This window comes from Cherax quadricarinatus, chromosome 53 (assembly GCF_038502225.1).
Source record: "Cherax quadricarinatus isolate ZL_2023a chromosome 53, ASM3850222v1, whole genome shotgun sequence".
Classification (NCBI taxonomy): Eukaryota; Metazoa; Arthropoda; class Malacostraca; order Decapoda; family Parastacidae; genus Cherax; species Cherax quadricarinatus.
Window position 1 is genome coordinate 25,269,705 of NC_091344.1, and position 20,279 is coordinate 25,289,983.

The window sequence follows — 20,279 nt, forward strand, 5'->3', positions numbered from 1 at the left end:
TCTTCCTCCGTAAGCCATGTGTGTCGTAAGAGGTGACTAACATGCTGGGAGCAAGGGGCCAATAACCTCTTCTCCTGTATACATTACTAAAGTTAAAAAGAGAAACTTTGTTTTTCTTTTTTGGGCCACCATGCCTTTGTGGGATACGGCCAGTTTGTTGAGAAAAAGACCACCACCACCAGCAGTTATTTTTATATAGCCTGACTTGAGTGCTGGAAATGGGAAGTACAATGCCTGCACTCTAAAGGAGGGGTTTGGGATATTGGCAGGTTGGAGGAATATGTTATATATCTTTATATATGCTTCTAAACTGTTGTATCTGGGTGCCTCTGCAAAAACAGTGATTATGTATGAGTGAGGTGAAAACGTTGAATGATGATGAAAGTATTTTCATATTGGGGATTTTCTTTCTTTTTTGGGTCATCCTGCCTCAGTGGGAGACAGTCAACTTGTTGAAAAAAACAAATATAATGCACTGATAAATTTTACTTTATCTTCCTAGGGAGCGTAAACGTGAAACGGGAGTTGCAAATGCAGCTGCAGATAAACGTGGTAAACTGGCCACTCGGGAGCGTGATGTTACAGAACAGATAGCCTTAGGCTTGCCTCAAAACACATCTGGGGGCAGTGAAGCTCAATTTGATCAGCGCCTCTTCAATCAGTCACGAGGCATGGATACAGGCTTTGGTGATGATGAAGCATATAATGTTTATGATGCTCCATGGCGTGACACAGGAAATATTGGTTCCAATATCTACCGACCTACTAGAGCAGCTGAAAATGATTATGGTTCAGGAATAGAGCACCTCATGTCCACCAATCGCTTTGTCCCAGACCGTGGATTCTCTGGTGCAGATTCTGGTGCAAGCAGATCTGGTCCAGTTGAATTCCAGCCATCAGGAGCTGGAGATGAGAAGGATGAAGATGACTTGTTCGGTGTCATTGGTTTGCTCTCAGAAGCCAAAAAAGCTAGTAAAAGAAGTTCAAATACTGAGGATCGTGGACGAGATGACCGTGATAAGAGGAGGAAGAGAGATTGAGGTTAAATATCATATTTGGTGTATAGGAATTCCATCATGGTTGTGGCAGTTTTGATGATGGTTCAGCTTTTACATGAACTATTGCAAGTGCTATATATTTTTTTAATAAAATGACAAATTATATTAGTTCTTAATGTTTTTAGAAGACTTAGGTTACCATCCAGCAAAACTGTGCCCTGATTGACAGTAAAAAATATACATTGCATTATGAGCTCATGTAACCCATGTGGTTTTGTGCTTTTTTTTTTTTATAGTAATAATGAGCTCATATAAAATATTGACCAGTAAATTATTTTGGAGTGTCAGCATAACATGGTGTAAAGTACTTGTATAATATTGTGTTGGAAAGTTACTTTTATGGAGGGGAAAAAATGTATATAAAAACATTTAAGAATTACTTTAGTGAATCACCAATAAATAATGGCATAATAAATGACATTTAGTCTTTTAGTACAGATAATCAGTTTTCTGTACTAATTAACAGTGGTCTTGCTTAAAAAAGTATTCAGATGTACACTTATCAGGCAAGTACTTATATATTTTGTTTGTTTATTGGAGTGGCCTATTAAGTTGAGCTTTAAAATTTAAAGATTATCATATTTGAAAAGCTAAAGATGTTTGGCAGTTGTCATATGCTATATAAAAACCTAGCCTACTAGGAGGAGTTTTTGATACCTTTTAATTTACTGTATAGACATTTATGAACTTAGAGAAAATCTTGGATGTGCATATCAGTACTTAGACCGAGAGATGCATCTGCATGCTTGTGGAAGAGAACCATATATTCTTCATACCTCTGAGAATAAATGGATTGTATGGCTGGCAAATGCAAATTTTTATATTGACACCTTGTGAATGAAATACTGTTTTACTGACTGGCTAGTAAAGTTTATATGAACTTTTTTTTTATCAGAATTAATACAAAATAATTGTATTCATACTGAGAAGTTTTTGTAAATGTTAAACTGATGTACAAATGTTAGCCTATACAAATTTTGCTTTTATTGTCCTTTACTGACTGAATCTTAGAACAAATTCTCTTAGCCTGTGACAGTGACCACAGTGTACCACAATGAAAAATAAACAGGTACAATACTGTGATTGGAATAATACACAACCCACACACATGAAGAATAAATAGGCACAATCCTGTGACGAACTATACATAACCTGCACATGCAAGACAAACTTAAGATGACCTTTCAGGTAATTTGTATATCACAGTGCATAACACTAGCAAGTAGATTTTAACTTTTTTATCCAGTTTTGAAACCAGATTAGTTATTTTAAGCTAACTTTGATGTGTTGATCACAAACCCAAGCTTTAATTTTTATCATGAGTTTTTCTTTTCTAACCTTCTGATCAATATTTTGGCTATTTAAGGGTGAACCACATGATATATTTTACCTGAGAATCATAGATATATGTATTGATACTGTGGCAAGATTTTCTTTTTCAGGTGGTCCTTCAAGGCATGTGAAATTGCAGACCTGGAGAATATACAGAGAATTTTCAGTGCACATATGACATATGTGGAGAAAATTCTCCAGTAAAGGGGGTATCTCTCAGCCCCCCTTCAGCCCTCTGAGAAACTTAGCCCTCCAGGAAGGAGCTAGTGGACTCTTCCTTCCTCACAGTTTTATGTACCACAGCGAGAAAACTAAGGGAAAACTTGCACCTCACTTTATCTACAAGTTGAGACTATTAAATTCTAGTCTATAGCTAAACTATTGGCAGAAAGGTGGGCTAGTGCAAAGATTAGTGGGGGGGGGTTGAAGAGGGTTGGAATAGTTTTAAAAATGCAGTATTAGAATGTGGGGGCAGAAGTTTGTGGTTTTAGGAGGGTGGGGGCAGGTGGAAAGAGGAGTGATTGGTGGAATGATGAAGTAAAGGGTGTGATAAAAGAGAAAAAGGTAGCTTATGAGAGGTTTTTACAAAGCAGAAGTGTTATAAGAAGAGCAGAGTATATGGAGAGTAAAAGAAAGGTAAAGAGACTGGTGAGAGTGTGCAAAAGGAGAGCAGATGATAGAGTGGGAGAGGCACTGTCAAGAAATTTTAATGAAAATAAGAAAAAATTTTGGAGTGAGTTAAACAAGTTAAGAAAGCCTAGGGAAAATATGGATTTGTCAGTTAAAAACAGAGTAGGGGAGTTAGTAGATGGGGAGATGGAGGTATTAGGTAGATGGCGAGAATATTTTGAGGAACTTTTAAATGTTAAGGAAGAAAGAGAGGCAGTAATTTCATGCACTGGTCAGGGAGGTATACCATCTTTTAGGAGTGAAGAAGAGCAGAATGTGTGGGGGAGGTAAGTGAGGCATTACGTAGAATGAAAGGGGGTAAAGCAGCTGGAACTGATGGGATCATGACAGAAATGTTAAAAGCAGGGGGGGATATAGTGTTGGAGTGGTTGGTACTTTTGTTTAATAAATGTATGAAAGAGGGGAAGGTACCTAGGGATTGGCGGAGAGCATGTATAGTCCCTTTATATAAAAGGAAAGGGGACAAAAGAGACTGTAAAAATTATAGAGGAATAAGTTTACTGAGTATACCAGGAAAAGTGTACAGTAGGGTTATAATTGAAAGAATTAGAGGTAAGACAGAATGTAGGATTGCGGATGAGCAAGGAGGTTTCAGAGTGGGTAGGGGATGTGTAGATCAAGTGTTTACATTGAAGCATATATGTGAACAGTATTTAGATAAAGGTAGGGAAGTTTTTATTGCATTTATGGATTTAGAAAAGGAATATGATAGAGTGGATAGAGGAGCAATGTGGCAGATGTTGCAAGTATATGGAATAGGTGGTAAGTTACTAAATGCTGTAAAGAGTTTTTATGAGGATAGTGAGGCTCAGGTTTGGGTGTGTAGAAGAGAGGGAGACTACTTCCCGGTAAAAGTAGGTCTTAGACAGGGATGTGTAATGTCACCATGGTTGTTTAATATATTTATAGATGGGGTTGTAAAGGAAGTAAATGCTAGGGTGTTCGGGAGAGGGGTGGGATTAAATTTTGGGGAATCAAATTCAAAATGGGAATTGACACAGTTACTTTTTGCTGATGATACTGTGCTTATGGGAGATTCTAAAGAAAAATTGCAAAGGTTAGTGGATGAGTTTGGGAATGTGTGTAAAGGTAGAAAGTTGAAAGTGAACATAGAAAAGAGTAAGGTGATGAGGGTATCAAATGATTTAGATAAAGAAAAATTGGATATCAAATTGGGGAGGAGGAGTATGGAAGAAGTGAATGTTTTCAGATGCTTGGGAGTTGATGTGTCGGCGGATGGATTTATGAAGGATGAGGTTAATCATAGAATTGATGAGGGAAAAAAGGTGAGTGGTGCGTTGAGGTATATGTGGAGTCAAAAAACGTTATCTATGGAGGCAAAGAAGGGAATGTATGAAAGTATAGTAGTACCAACACTCTTACATGGGTGTGAAGCTTGGGTGGTAAATGCAGCAGTGAGGAGACAGTTGGAGGCAGTGGAGATGTCCTGTTTAAGGGCAATGTGTGGTGTAAATATTATGCAGAAAATTCGGAGTGTGGAAATTAGGAAAAGGTGTGGAGTTAAAAGTATTAGTCAGAGGGCAGAAGAGGGGTTGTTGAGGTGGTTTGGTCATTTAGAGAGAATGGATGAAAGTAGAATGACATGGAAGGCATATAAATCTACAGGGGAAGGAAGGCGGGGTAGGGGTCATCCTCGAAAGGGTTGGAGAGAGGGGGTAAAGGAGGTTTTGTGGGCAAGGGGGCTTGGACTTCCAGCAAGCGTGCGTGAGCGTGTTAGATAGGAGTGAATGGTACTTGGGACCTGATGATCTGTTGGAGTGTGAGCAGGGTAATATTTAGTGAAGGGATTCAGGGAAACCGGTTATTTTCATATAGTCGGACTTGAGTCCTGGAAATGGGAAGTACAATGCCTGCACTTTAAAGGAGGGGTTTGGGATATTGGCAGTTTGGAGGGATATGTTGTGTATCTTTATATGTGTATGCTTCTAAACTGTTGTATTCTGAGCACCTCTGCAAAAACAGTGATAATGTGTGAGTGTGGTGAAAGTGTTGAATGATGAAAGTATTTTCTTCTTGGGGATTTTCTTACTTTTTTGGGTCACCCTGCCTCGGTGGGAGACGGCCGACTTGTTGAAAAAAAAAAAAAAACTAAATAACAAGGAACCTACCCTCTTGCACTGAAAACTGTTGCAATGTGTAGCAAGGAAGAGATATAAAGCCGAGTTCAGCATATCCTTTGTGCAGACAATGAGCTGGAGGCCAACGAGGGCAGTGGGCTTTAGATTGCTTCAAGGAACGGACAAGACGTGTCTTGAGGGTATTGCCTCCTTATCGCAACATTCCCCTAGACACTCGAGCCTTCACTCAAGTTACCAATATCGGCCGTAATGGCACTGTCAATGCCATAAGCTCACCTTACACGAGCAAGGTAAGGCTTAATCTCACTTGCATTGCCAAATATGAATTGCAGTCCTTAGGCAGACAAGGTGATTAGAGCTGTCCTATTCGAGGTTGTAATTAGAGCTTTATGCCCAAACCAAGCGAGTATCACTATGCATTTGAGATGATAGTGAAATGCTGGATATACACTCCTTTTGGGCAAATTGGTTTCTAGCCCACTTGTTAATCAACAGCCACTGTGGGATCTAGAACAGCACCCTGAAGGGATGGTCAGGGAGAGGCTGCTGGACATCGTGCTGTTGACGGATAAGTACCGATTGCTATATGTTGTTTCATGCAGGAAAGTGTACTTATATAACCAGTTCTCCACAACACGTAAGTACCGTAAAGCACCTGTACTTCTTGGAATGCAGGCGATGCAACATCCCTCCAATAAAATGCAGGGGCACTATAAGTATGCTAAGAGAAAACACAGTAAGTGTCAGGGGCCCAAGCCTGTTCAACTGCCTCCCAGCATACATAAGGGGGATTGCCAATAGACCCATGTCTTCCTCTTCAAGGGGGGCTCCTTGGCGTGGTGAAGAGGCTCTTGGTCTGAGGAATTAGCCCTGTCGGTCTTCTTCCTCAGACCGAACCTAATTACCCCCCATTCTCCCCTCCCCTATCCCATCCTCCCCATCCTCCCCTTTTTCCATTCCTCCTCCTCCTCCTCACCCCTCCCTTTTGCCCTTCCTCTTTTTAGCCTTCGTGATTTCTCCCACAGGCGTGCTAGTTCCTAGGTAGGGGAAAGGACACCGGGGTCGATCCCATTCCGTTGAGGTTTCTTGGCGGTGGCGTAGTTTGCCGTGGAATCTGGATTGCCTAGGGATGTCCCGATCCCTCTCCGGTATCCCGGAGTAGCTTTGGGTGTCTTTTGGGCGACGGGTGTATCTCTGGAAGCCACCTTTCGGATTCCGGGGGTGGTGGCTGAAGGAGGTATGCTTTGTGGCGGATATCCGGCCGCCCTCTCTTTTGTCCACCGAGGTAGCTCGGCAGATGTGAGGTTGCTATCCCGGATTGCTGGTTTACTGGCATGAAGGGTAGGGTATGGCACGGGTTCCATGCTGCATCTGCGCTACTAGCGGTGTCGAGTCCTCTTGGGCGCGGAGGGAGATTTCCGGCCCTTTCATTCCTCCTGGGAACTATTCCTCCCCGCTCCCCCCTTTTTTTATTCTTTTTTTTGTTTTTATTTTCTTTTCTTCTTTCTTTTTTTTTCTTAAAAACAAAAAGCAAAGGAGTAACCTAACCATGGCAGCCCTAGTCCATGAAACCACTACCCCCGGGCCCCTTCTTGATACCGCACCCCATTCTGACCCTGCCTTGTGTTTAGACCACTCTTCGGACACTCCTGATGCCCCTGTACCTCTTGCTGGTGCTGTTTCCTCACCCGCTTCAGGTACCGGGGCTTCGACTGACTCCTTCGATTTGTCTGAACTCCGCTCTCCTTTGACTATGCTTCCGGCTTCTCCCTCTACGGTACGGCAATTTTCGAATCGCCCACCCATTTCATGCCGGACCAACTCCGGTCCTACTCCTAAACGCCAACGTCAATCTCCTGATGATGCTCCGTCGTTACCTTCCCATTCTACTCGGAAACGACCGACACGTCAAGCACTCCCTCTCCACGCTCAGTTTCGGACCACACAATGGACTAAATTCTTTACTTTAAGACCAACTTCTTCTTCTGCCTACCTTTCTGACCATAGTATTGCCAAAGCGCTCCTGCGTCATGTTGGCAGAGATATTTCATTTCACGCTCTCAAGAGCGGTACGCGCATCGTCACTGTCCAGAATGCTACCCAAGCTCATGATCTTTCTCTCCTTTCGAATATCGATACTACTCCTATCACTATTGAAAAACATCTTTCTCTCAATTCTTGTAGTGGTACTGTCATTCTGCCCCATACCATAGTCCAACAGAATTTCCAGTCATGTGGCAATGACATTTTTGAACAGCTGGAACTCCAGGATCTCCCAATCCTCAAAGTAGACACTTATGTCCTTCCTGCCCGGGGGCGGAGACGTTACCCTTGCAATGTGGCTCGTTTAACTTTTGACAGCCGAGAACTCCCGTCCTCTGTATATGTCGCGGGACATCGGTTACAAGTTCGAAAGGTGATACCTACACCGCAACAATGTAGAAATTGCTGGCGTTTTGGTCACCCAGCGAAATATTGCAGATCTATGGCCGAATGCCCAGTCTGTGGTGCCGACAACCATTCTAATACATCTTGCAGTCAACCTCCATCTTGCCTTAATTGTAATGAAGCTCACCCTTCGTACTCCCGCCGTTGCCAGGTCTACTTAAATGAACGTGAAATCCGTTGCCTCAAAGAGGCAGAAGGTCTCCCTTATGCTATGGCAGTTACTCATCTCCGCCTCCAAGGGAGACTACCCCGTGTTTCTTATTCTCGTGTTTCCAAACATCCCCCCACTTCTGGGGTCCCATCTTCTGCAGCCTCCTCTGTTGTTACCCCTCCCATAGCCATTACGGCATCTAATCCTTTTGCTGTCCTTGGCTCTGACGTCCCGACTACAACTCAGTCTGTTCTCACATCTTCGCGTCCTTCCTCACAAGCCCCAGTATCGACAAGACCTCGTACGACACCTAATACCAATCGCCCCTCTACTCAGAAGTCCAAAAAATCCACATTGCTCAAATCTTCTTTGCCCCTTCCTTCCCTTCTTCCACCTCCACACGTTACCTTTCCAGTCTCTGTACCTAGTTCTTCCCCTCTCTCTGGCTCTATTACAAGTGTGGAGATTCACCCTCCTCCTCGTACTATGCCTTCCACCCCCGTCCCCTCCCAAGTTTCTCCCTCTTCTGTCACCTCCCAGGTTTCTACCTCTTCTGTCCCCCCCCACACTTCATCTCCAGTCCCTTACACTTTTCCCTCCCCCTCTACTTTGGTACAGTCCATTACTGTCCCAATCTTTACTCACCCTCCTCCTCCTATCTCCAATATGGTTTCCCATACATCTTTGAATTCAGAAACACTTGAAGCCATTTCAGAATATATTGCAGAGACTAAACCTTCAATGGACACTGATTCACTTCCTGTTCCTTCTCTTCCCTCTCCTCCATCTTCACAACCCCATTCTTCGCAACGCTCCGTTCCTTCGCTACTTGAACATCTTCCAATGCCACCACACGTTGACTTTTCTAACCCCTCTAGTCCGTAGGTGCCTTTACCTACAGATTCCTGATATTTTCTTCATCGCCAATCATGGCCTATTTACAGTGGAATATCCGCGGCCTCAGGGGTAATCGGGGTGAGCTTCAGATGTTGCTTTCCAGGTTTTCCCCTGTTGGTGCTTGCTTACAAGAACCAAAATTACACTCGGCTGTTTTCCAACCTATCTCAGGCTATAATTTATTGTATTCTTCGGATCCTTTCTCAGATGGGACCTTTAATGAAAGTGCCCTTCTTCTACGCAATGATATTCCGTACTGTCAACTATTTGTCCATACCTCGCTGCATTACACTGCAGCCCGTATCCACTTGAATAAGTGGTTTACAATATGTTCTTTATATCTCTCTCCTTCTCGAGCATTTTCTATCCCAGACTTTGCCTTTCTTGTTTCATCCTTACCACCACCACTTCTGTTACTTGGTGATTTTAATGCCCACCATTTCCTCTGGGGGGGTCTCATTGTGACTCACGTGGCATTCAGTTGGAGGCTTTTCTTGCCTCTCACCCCCTCCATGTTTTAAATACGGGTACTCCCACCCATTTTGATCCTCGTACTCATACTCTCTCTTGCATCGATCTATCAGTCTGCTCTTCCTCCACAGCACTAGACTTCACCTGGTCTGTTCTACCAGACTTACATGACAGCGATCATTTTCCGATCATTCTTACTTCTCCTTCCTATTCACCACCTTCCCGTAGCCCTCGCTGGCAATTTGATCGGGCAAATTGGGATCTTTACTCACACCTCACTGCTTTTAGTGAGGTTCCTTCTTCATCCTCCATTGATGAGCTCCTACACATCTTCTCGACATCAGTTTATACCGCAGCTTCTCATTCTATACCCCACACCTCAGGCAGGCATTCTCAGAAGTGCGTGCCTTGGTGGTCTCCTGCTTGTGCTCGTGCAGTACGTTTGAAACGTGCTGCATGGGGCAGGTACCGGTACAATAGAACCGCTGAGAGACTTGTTGATTTTAAGCAGAAGCGTGCGATCGCTCGCCGTGTCATCCGTGAAGCTAAACGCACTTGTTGGCGAGACTATGTTTCCACCATCACCTCTGCTTCTTCTATGAGTGCAGTCTGGAAAAAAGTGAGGAAATTGAGTGGTAAATACTCTCCTGACCCGGCTCCTGTTCTACGGGTCACTGGTGTTGATATAGCAAACCCTCTCGACGTTGCCATTGAACTTGGCACACATCTGGTCCGTATTTCCCGAGGGCTCCATCTATGCCCCTCGTTTCTTTCCTCAAAGTCTGCCAGAGAGTTAGTACCCTTGGACTTTTCTTCTCTCGGAGAAGAACAGTATAATGTGCCTTTTACACTTCAAGAACTGGAGGCAACGCTCTCAGCTTGCCGATCATCGGCAGCTGGGCCTGATGACATTCATATTCGTATGTTACAACATTTACATCGGTCAGCCCTTGTAGTCCTCTTACACCTCTTCAATCTTATTTGGGCACAAGGAGTTCTTCCCCAGCTGTGGAAATCTGCCATTGTTCTCCCTTTCCGCAAACCGGGTACTACAGGACATGATGCCTCCCACTATCGCCCCATCGCTCTTACAAGTGCAGTTTGCAAAGTGATGGAACGCCTCGTAAATCGACGTTTAATGTGGTATTTAGAGACTCACAACAGTCTCTCCGCTAGTCAATATGGCTTTCGTAAGGGTCGTTCTACCATAGACCCCTTACTACGCTTGGATACGTATGTTCGTAATGCCTTTGCGAATAATCACTCAGTTATTGCCATATTTTTTGACCTTGAGAAGGCATATGACACAACTTGGAGGTATAATATTTTGGCCCAGGCCCATTCCTTAGGCCTCCGAGGCAATCTACCATCCTTCCTTAAGAACTTTTTAACTGACAGACATTTCCGTGTTCGAGTCAATAATGTTCTTTCCCCGGACTTCGTCCAAGCTGAAGGTGTCCCTCAGGGATGTGTTCTAAGCACAACACTTTTTCTCCTTGCTATAAATGATTTGGCCTCTGTTCTTCCACCCAATATTTGGTCATCACTCTATGTTGATGACTTCGCTATTGCTTGTGCAGGCGCTGACTGTCACCTTATTGCAGTTTCTCTCCAGCATGCGGTCGACCGTGTTTCCACTTGGGCCACCACACATGGGTTTAAATTTTCAAGTACCAAAACTCACCAAATTACTTTCACTAGACGCTCTGTTATCTCCGATCATCCTTTGTATCTCTATGGCTCCCGTATCCCCGAACGTGATACAGTCAGGTTTCTAGGCCTTCTCTTTGACCGTCGGTTAACCTGGAAACCTCACATTACCTCTCTGAAGGCAACTTGTCACAGCCGGCTAAACCTTCTTAAAACCCTTGCTCATCTTTCCTGGGGAGCTGATCGTCGAACTCTGCTTCGCCTACATTCAGCCCTCGTTTTATCGAAACTCGATTATGGTGACCAGATTTATTCCGCGGCCTCTCCTGCTACTCTCTCTAGCCTTAACTCTATCCATCACCAAGGCTTACGTTTGTGCCTTGGTGCTTTTCGCTCTTCCCCTGTTGAGAGCCTCTATACAGAAGCAAATGTTCCATCCTTGTCTGATCGCCGTGATGCCCATTGCCTTCGTTACTATGTACGCTCTCACGATCTACACAATCCTTCCATTTATAGAATGGTCACCGATATTAGTAGACATTCTTTATTCGTTCGCCGCCCCTGTTTGCTCCGTCCCTTTTCTCTTCGCCTACTTTCACTCTTGTCTTCCCTTCAGTTACCACCTTTATATGTTCATGTAGCATCTCACTTTTCCCTACCCCCCTGGGAAGTTCCAGCTGTTCGGGTCTGTTCTTTCTCACTCCCTTGCTCGAAAGCTCAACTGCCTACGGTGGCTTCCCGCTCTCTTTTTCTTGATCACTTCCACTCTCATTCTCATGCCACCGCTGTGTACACAGATGGCTCTAAGTCTTCAGACGGCGTCGGATTCGCAGCAGTGTTTCCGGACAGCGTCGTACGAGGGCATTTACTATCTTCAGCTAGCATTTTTACTGCTGAACTGTATGCCATTCTTGCAGCACTTATTCGTATCGCATCTATGCCTGTGTCATCATTTGTAGTAGTCTCAGACTCCCTTAGTGCTCTACAGGCTATACGAAAATTTGATACATCTCATCCCCTAGTTCTCCGTATCCAACTTTGGCTACGCCGTATCTCTACCAAACATAAAGATATTGTTTTTTGTTGGGTCCCTGGTCATGTCGACGTACAGGGCAATGAACAGGCAGACACTGCTGCGCGGTCAGCAGTATATGACCTACCAATTTCCTATCGAGGTGTTCCATTTCTAGACTATTTTGCTGCAATAGCTACCCACCTTCGCACCCGTTGGCAACAACGTTGGTCAACTCTGCTCGGTAACAAACTTCATTCTATTAAACCGAGCATAGGTTACTGGCCGTCTTCTTGTCATCAGTGCCGAGGTTGGGAGACCACTCTCTCCCGCCTTCGCATTGGCCACACTCGTCTTACTCATGGGTATCTCATGGAGAGGCACCCTGTTCCTCTCTGTGAGCAGTGTCAAGTTCCAGTATCGATTAGCCACATTCTGTTAGACTGCCCTCTCTATCAACGAGCACGCAGAATTTACCTCCAACGTCGTCTTCGTTCTCCTACTCTCTCTTTACCTTCCCTTCTTGCTGATGGACCCTCCTTTAATCCTGACTCTCTCATTGACTTCTTGACAACGACTGATTTACTCCACAAACTCTGATGATACTTTTCACACTCCCCTCAGCCCTTTCTGGTTCAGTCTCTTGCTGCCCTTTACCCTTTCACCATCCACTGCCCCGCTGTTATCCGTAACCTGTTGCTCATCCATCTCCCTTTTGCCACCTGATGCCCTCGCTTCCTTCCTGCCCTGCAGCGCTGTATAGTCCTTGTGGCTTAGCGCTTCTTTTTGATTATAATAATAATCCTCTGTTCTGTTTATTACAATATACAATACACTACTGTATAAACATTTAAATATATACCAGAAATGTTATAAATGGTGCAAAGGTGACATTAAAACATCAGAGATGGTCGACATAAACCCACTACCATTATAGTATGCTCCTCCATAGTGACGAATTCATTTACCGACGTGGTCTTAGGAATGCAACTCTGTCATTAAGTGAGGAGAGGCTGTAAAGAGACAGCGCTAAACCCAGCATAAAAAAAATAACTATCCATACAGTCATGTATTTACAACACAATTTTCAGTTTTTTTAGCTATTATTATAATCATGGGGGAGCACTAAACCCATAGGGATTATACAGTGCCTGTGAGGGGAGGGAATGGAAGGTATTCAGGCTTAATTCAGGGAACTGGAGCACAGATCTAATTTCCTAGACAAAGAGCCCCTCATCAGCATCAAGGAACCTTCCTTGAGTATTGCTCTCTGGCACTAATGTTCAGCAATAGTCAACCATCAAACTGATCATCAGTTTTCCAATATATCTTCTCCACGATGGCTGTCTTGGTGAAATCATTCATCGTAAGCTCTATTTCATAGAAATTGTACAAGGAACAAAACTAGGTCCAAATTTGAATTTCTCATCCTAAAATTAATTACAAGCACATTTTTAATTGTCCAGTGTAATTATATATTATTATAATCAAAAAGAAGCGCTAAGCCACAAGGGCTATACAGCGCTGCAGGGTAGGGAAGGAAGCAAGGGAATTGGATGGCAGAAGGGAGGGGGGGATGATCAGCAGGTTACAGAAAACAGCGGGGCAGGGGATAGTACGGGGGTAGAGGGTAGCAAGAGATTGAAGTAGAAAGGGCTGAAGGTATCAGAATTTGTGAAGTAAGTCAGTTGTTGTCAAAAAGTCAATGAGAGAGTCCGGATGAAAGGTGGGTCCATCAGCGAGAAGGAAAGGTAAAGAGAGAGCAGCGGAGCGAAGACGACGACAGAGGTAAATTCTGCGTGCTCGTTGATAAAGTGGGCAGTCCGACAGAATGTGGCTGACTGATAATGGAGCTTGGCAATTCTCACAGAGAGGAGCAAGACGCCTCTCCATGAGATATCCATGAGTAAGACGAGTATGGCCAATGCGAAGACGGGAGAGAGTAGTCTCCCAACCTCGACACTGGTGATAAGAAGACGGCCAGTAACCTATACTCGGTTTAATAGATTGAAGTTTGTTGCCGAGCATAGTAGACCAACGTTGTTGCCAATGGGTGTGAAGGTGGGAAGATATTGCAGTAAAATAGTCCGTAAATGGAATACCTCTATAAGAAACTGGTAGGTCATGTACTGCTGACCGCGCAGCAGTGTCTGCCTGTTCATTGCCCTGTACGTCAACATGACCAGGGACCCAACAAAAAACAATATCTTTATGCTTGATAAAGATGCGGCGTAGCCAAAGTTGGATACGGAGGACTAAGGGGTGAGGTGTATCAAATTTTTGTATAGCCTGTAAAGCACTAAGGGAGTCTGAGACAACCACAAATGATGACACAGGCATAGATGCAATACGGATAAGTGCTGTAAGGATGGCATATAATTCAGCAGTAAAAATACTAGCCGAAGATAGTAAATGCCCTTGTACGACGCTGTCCGGAAACACTGCTGCGAATCCTACGCCGTCAGAAGACTTAGAGCCATCTGTGTACACAGCAATGGCATGAGAATGAGAGTGAAAGTAGTCAAGAAAAAGAGAGCGGGAAGTGACCGTAGACAGTTGGGCTTTCGAGCAAGGGAGGGAGAAAGAACAGACTCGAACAGCTGGAACTTCCCAGTGGGGTAGGGAAAAGTGAGATGCTACATGTACATAGAAAGGTGGTAGTTGAAGAGAAGACAAGAGCGAATGAAGGCGAAGAGAGAAGGGACGGAGTAAACAGGGGCGGCGAACAAATAAAGAATGTCTACTGATATCAGTGACCATTCTATAAATGGAAGGATTGCGGAGATCATGAGAGCGTACATAGTAGCGCAGGCAATGGGCATCACGGCGATCGGATAAGGATGGAACGTTCGCTTCTGCATAGAGGCTCTCGACAGGGGAAGAGCGAAAAGCACCAAGGCATAAACGTAATCCTTGGTGATGAATGGGGTTAAGGCTAGAGAGAGTAGCAGGAGATGCCGCTGAATAGATCTGGTCACCATAATCAAGTTTCGATAAAATAAGGGTGGAATGTAGGCGAAGGAGGGTTCGACGATCAGCTCCCCATGAAAGATGAGCAAGGGTTTTAAGAAGGTTCAGCCGGCTGTGACAAGTTGCCTTCAGAGAGGTAATGTGAGGTTTCCAGGATAACCTACGATCAAAGAGGAGGCCCAGAAACTTGACTGTATCACGTTCAGGGATACGGGAGCCATAGAGGTACAAAGGATGATCGGAGATGACAGAGCGTCTAGTGAAAGTGATTTGGTGGGTTTTAGTGCTGGAAAATTTAAACCCACGTGTGGTGGCCCAATTGGAAACACGGTCGACTGCATGTTGGAGAGAAACTGTAATGAGGTGACAGTCAGCGCCTGCACAGGCAATAGCGAAGTCATCAACATAGAGTGATGACCAAATATTTGATGGAAGACTAGAGGCCAAATCATTAATAGCAAGGAGAAAAAGTGTTGTGCTCAGAACACATCCCTGGGGGACACCTTCAGCTTGGATAAAGTCCGGGGAGAGCACATTATTAACCCGAACATGGAAATGCCTGTCAGTTAAAAAGTTCTTAAGGAAGGATGGTAGATTGCCTCGAAGGCCTAAGGAGTGGGCTTGGGCTAAAATATTATACCTCCAAGTTGTGTCATATGCCTTCTCAAGGTCAAAAAATATGGCAATAACTGAGTGGTTATTCGCAAAGGCATTACGAACATACGTATCCAAGCGTAGTAAGGGGTCTATGGTAGAACGTCCCTTACGAAAGCCATATTGACGAGTGGAGAGACTGTTGTGTGTCTCTAAATACCACACTAAACGTCTATTTACTAGGCGTTCCATTACTTTGCAAACTGCACTGGTAAGAGCAATGGGACGATAGTGGGAGGTTTCATGTCCCGTAGTGCCTGGTTTGCGGAAAGGGAGAACAATGGCGGATTTCTACAGCTGTGGAAGAACTCCTTGTGACCAAATAAGATTGTAAAGGCGTAATAGGACTGCAAGGGCTGACTAATGTAAATGTTGTAGCATACGAATATGAATGTCGTCGGGCCCAGCTGCCGATGATCGACAAGCTGAGAGTGTTGCCTCCAGTTCTTGAAGTGTAAAAGGCACATTATACTGTTCTTCTCTGAGAGAAGAAAAGTCCAAGGGTGCTAACTCTCTGGCAGATTTTGAGGAAAGAAATGAGGGGCATAGATGGAGTCCCTGAGAAATACGGACCAGATGATTGCCAATTTCATTGGCAACATCTAGTGGGTTTGCTATATCAACACCGGCAACCCGCAGACTGCACTCATAGAGGAAGCAGAGGTGATGGTGGAGACATAATCTCGCCAGCAAGTGCGTTTAGCATCACGGATGACACGGCGAGCGATCGCACACTTCTGTTTAAAATCAAGGAGTCGCTCTGTGGTTCTATTGTACCGGTACCTGCCCCATGCAGCGCGTTTCAAACGTACTGCACGAGCACAAGCAGGAGACCACCAAGGCACGCATTTCTGAGAATGCCTGCCCGAAGTTTGGGGTATAGAATGAGAAGCTGCGGTGAAAATGGAGGACGAGAAGAGGTGTAAAAGCTCATCGATGGAGGACGAAGAAGGAACCTCTTTAAAAACAGTTAGGTGTGAGTAAAGGTTCCAATTTGCCCGATTAAATTGCCAGCGTGGGGTGCGAAGAGGTGGCGAATATGAAGGGGAAGTAAGAATGATTGGGAAATGATCACTGTCATGTAAGTCCGGGAGAACAGACCAAGTGAAGTCTAATGCGGCGGAGGAAGAGCAGACTGAGAGATCGATGCAAGAGAGAGTATGAGTCCGAGGATCAAAATGGGTGTGAGTACCTGTATTTAAAACATGGAGGGGGTGGGTGGCAAGAAAAGCCTCTAACTGAATTCCACGGGAATCACAGTTATACCCCCCCCCCCCCCCCAGAGGAAATGGTGGGCATTAAAATCACCAAGTAACAGAATCGGTGGCGGTAATGACGAAACAAGGAAGGCAAAATCCGGAATAGAGAATGCCCGAGAAGGAGAGAGATATAAAGAACAGAGCGTATACCACCTATGTAAGTGGATACGGGCTGCTGTGTAATGCAGCGAAGTATGAACAAATAGCTGATGGTACGGAATATCAGTGCGGAGAAGAAGGGCACTTTCATTAAAGGTCCCATCAGGAAAAGGATCTGAAGAATACAATAAATTATAGCCTGAGATGTGAGAAATAACAGCAGAGTGTAATTTTGGTTCCTGTAAGCAAACACCAACAGGGGCAAACTGGGAGAGTAACATCTGAAGCTCACCCCGATTACCCCTGAGGCCGCGTATATTCCACTGTAAATAGGCCATGATTGGCAATGATAAAGATACTTGAAATCCGCAGGTAAGGGTTCCTACGGACTAGAAGGGTTAGAAAAGTCCACATGCGGAGGCAGTGGAAAACGTTCAAGCAGCGAAGGAACGGTGCGCTGTGAAGAAAGGAGTTGCGCAGATGGAGCAGAGGAGAGAGAAAGAGCGGAAGGTGGATCAGTGTCCATTGATGGTTTGGTCTCTGCAATATATTCAGAGATTGCTTCAAGTGTTTCGGAATTCAGAGATGTCGTATGGGAGACAATATTGGGAATGGTAGGGGGAGGATGAGTAAAGATTAGAACTGTATTGGACTGTACCAAGGTAGGGGGGGGCGAAAGGGTGGAGGGAACTGGAGAAGCGTGGCAGGGGACAGAAGAGGCAGGAACCTGGGAGGTGGCAGAAGAGGAAGAAACCTGGGAGGGAACAGGGGAGGAAGGTACAGTACGAGGAGGAGGGTGAACCTCTACACTTGTAACTGAGCCAGTGAGAGGGGAAGAACCAGGGACAGAGACAGGGAGGGTAAAATGAGGAGGTGGAGGATGGGTAGGAGGTGTTAATGGACCTTTTTTTGACTTTTGAGAAGTAGAGGGACGATTTGGAGGAGGTGTCGTACGAGGTCTCGTCGATACTGAGGCTTGTGAGAGAGAACTCGAAGAAGCGAGATTAGATTGAGGCGTTGAAGTAGGGACGTCTGAGCCGAGGACAGCAAAAGGATTAGATACAGGAGTGATTATGGGAGAGGTAACCACAGAGGTGGGTGTAGAAGATGGGATACCAGAAGTGGGGGGACGTTTTGAAACACGGGAATAAGAAACACGTGGGAGTCTCCCTTGGAGGCGGAGATGAGAAACTGCCATGGCATAAGGGAGACCTTCTGTCTCTTTGAGGTAACGGATTTCCCGCTCGTTTAAATAGACCTGACAACGGCGAGAGTACGAAGGGTGAGCCTCATGACAGTTAAGGCAAGAGGGAGATCGATTGCAAGACGTATGTATTAGAATGGTCATCGGCACCACAGACTGGGCATTCGGCGATAGATCTGCAATATTTCGCTGGATGGCCAAATCGCCAGCAATTTCTACACTGTTGTGGTGTAGGGATCACCTTTCGAACTTGTAACCGATGTCCTGCTATATAAACTGAGGATGGGAGTTCTCGGCTGTCAAAAGTTAAACGAGCCACATTGCTAGGGTATCGTCTCCGCCCACGGGCAGGAAGAACATAAGTGTCTACCTTGAGGATTGGGAGATCTTGGAGTTCCAGCTGTTCAAGAATGTCAGTGCCACATGTCTGGAAATTTTGTTGAACTATAGTATGGGGCAGAATGACGGTACCACTACAAGAATTGAGGGAATGATGTTTTTCAAGAGTGACAGGAACAGTATCGATATGGTTAAGACGAGAGAGCTCATGAGCCTGGGTAGCATTCTGTACGGTGATGATGCACGTACCGCTCTTAGGAGTGCCTTGCCAATACTGTGGTCAGAAAGATAGGCAGTAGAGGAAGTCGGTCGTAAAGTGAAGAATTTAGTCCATTGTTCAGTCTGAAACTGAGCGTGGAAAGGTAGTGAAGGACGTGTCGATCGTTTCTGAGAAGAACGAGAAGGTGGAGAAGTATCATCAGCAGGTAATTGTCGTTGTCGTTTAGGCGTGGGACCAGAGTTGGTCTGACGTGGAACGGGTCGGCGATTTGAAAATTGCCGCACCGTAGAGGGAGAGGCCGGAAGCATAGTCAGAGGAGAGCGAAGGTCCGATAAATCGAAGGAGTCAGTCGAGGCCTCAGTACCTGAAGCGGGTGAGAAAACAGCACCGGCAAGAGGTACAGAGGCATTAGGAGTGTCTGAAGAGTGGTCCAAAGACGAGGCGGGGTCAGAACGGGGTGCGGTATCAAGAAGGGGCCCGGGGGTAGTAGGTTCATGGACTAGGGCTGCCATGGTTAGGTTACTTCTTTCTTTTTGTTTTTAAGAAAAAAAAAAGGAAAGAAGAAAAGAAAATAAAAATAAAAAAAAAAAATAAAAAAAGGGGGGACCGGGGAGGGATAGTTCCTAGGAGGAATGAAAGGGCCAGAAATCTCCCTCCGCGCCCAAGAGGACCTCAGCACCGCAAGTAGCGCAGATGCAGCATGGAACCCGTGCCATACCCTACCCATCATGCTAGTAAACTAACAATCCGGGATAGCAACCTCACATCTGCCGAGCTACCTCGGTGGACAAAAGAGAGGGCGGCCGGACATCCGCCACAAAGCATACCTCCTTCGGCCACCACCCCCGGAATCCGAAAGGTGGCTTCCAGAGATACACCCATCGCCTGAAAGACACCCAAAGCTACTCCGGGATACCGGAGAGGGATCGGGACATCCCCAGGCGATCCAGATTCCACGGCAAACTACGCCACCGCCAAGAACCTCAACGGAATGGGATGGACCCCGGTATCCTTTCCCCTACCTAGGAACTAGCGCGCCTGTGGGAGAAATCCCAAAGGCCAAAAAGAGGAAGGGCAAAAGGGAGGGGTGGGGAGGAGGAGGAGTAAAGGAAAAAGGAGAGGATGAGGAGGATGGGATAGGGGAGGGGAGATTGGGGGGTAATTAGGTTCGGTCTGAGGAAGAAGACTGACAGGTCTAATTCCTCAGACCAAGAGCCTCTTCACCACGCCAAGGAGCCCCCCTTGAAGAGGCGTGCAATCATAACAATTGCAAATCACAGCGTAAGTGGGGTTCAAATCCATGACAGGTGTGTTCTAAAACTCAGGTCAGTGCACTAACCACTTGTCTACCTAGCTCTTAATAAGATTCATTCAACATGGTATATTTCTATACACCAAACGGAGATTAGCATGAGCTTCGTGACGGCAACTTCGAGGGGACTTGAGCTAGAGCAAGCCAGTCATGATGGTGTGTGATTCATTTGTAAAAACCTGCATTTGTGGTCATAGTGTTAACCTTTCTATGGTGTATATAAATATACCTAGTAAGATGAATCTTATTACAGCCAGCTGGCTGAGTGGTTAGTGCAGTGGCTTATAAGTTTTAGGCCTCAGCTGCCAAGGGTTCAAGCCCCACCTGTGCTGTGAATAATAATTGATTGGTTAATAGGGTTTAAAGCCTACTGAGTACATCGGGTCATCACAAATGGGAATAAAATTGTTTACA

At 45.2% G+C, this 20,279-nt stretch overlaps 1 protein-coding gene across 2 annotated transcripts in view; it reads left to right on the top strand.

Moving 5' to 3' along the window:
- Bx42 (Puff-specific protein Bx42) overlaps positions 1 to 1,698 on the top strand; it is a 36,754-nt gene extending 35,056 nt beyond the window's left edge. For both annotated transcript variants that reach the window (XM_053781373.2, XM_070096489.1), the window contains exon 9: positions 503 to 1,698. In XM_053781373.2, the coding sequence (XP_053637348.1) occupies positions 503 to 1,040 (538 nt within the window). In that variant the 3' untranslated portion in view covers positions 1,041 to 1,698. The remainder of the gene's footprint in view (positions 1 to 502) is intronic.
- The last annotated feature ends 18,581 nt before the right edge of the window (positions 1,699 to 20,279 follow it).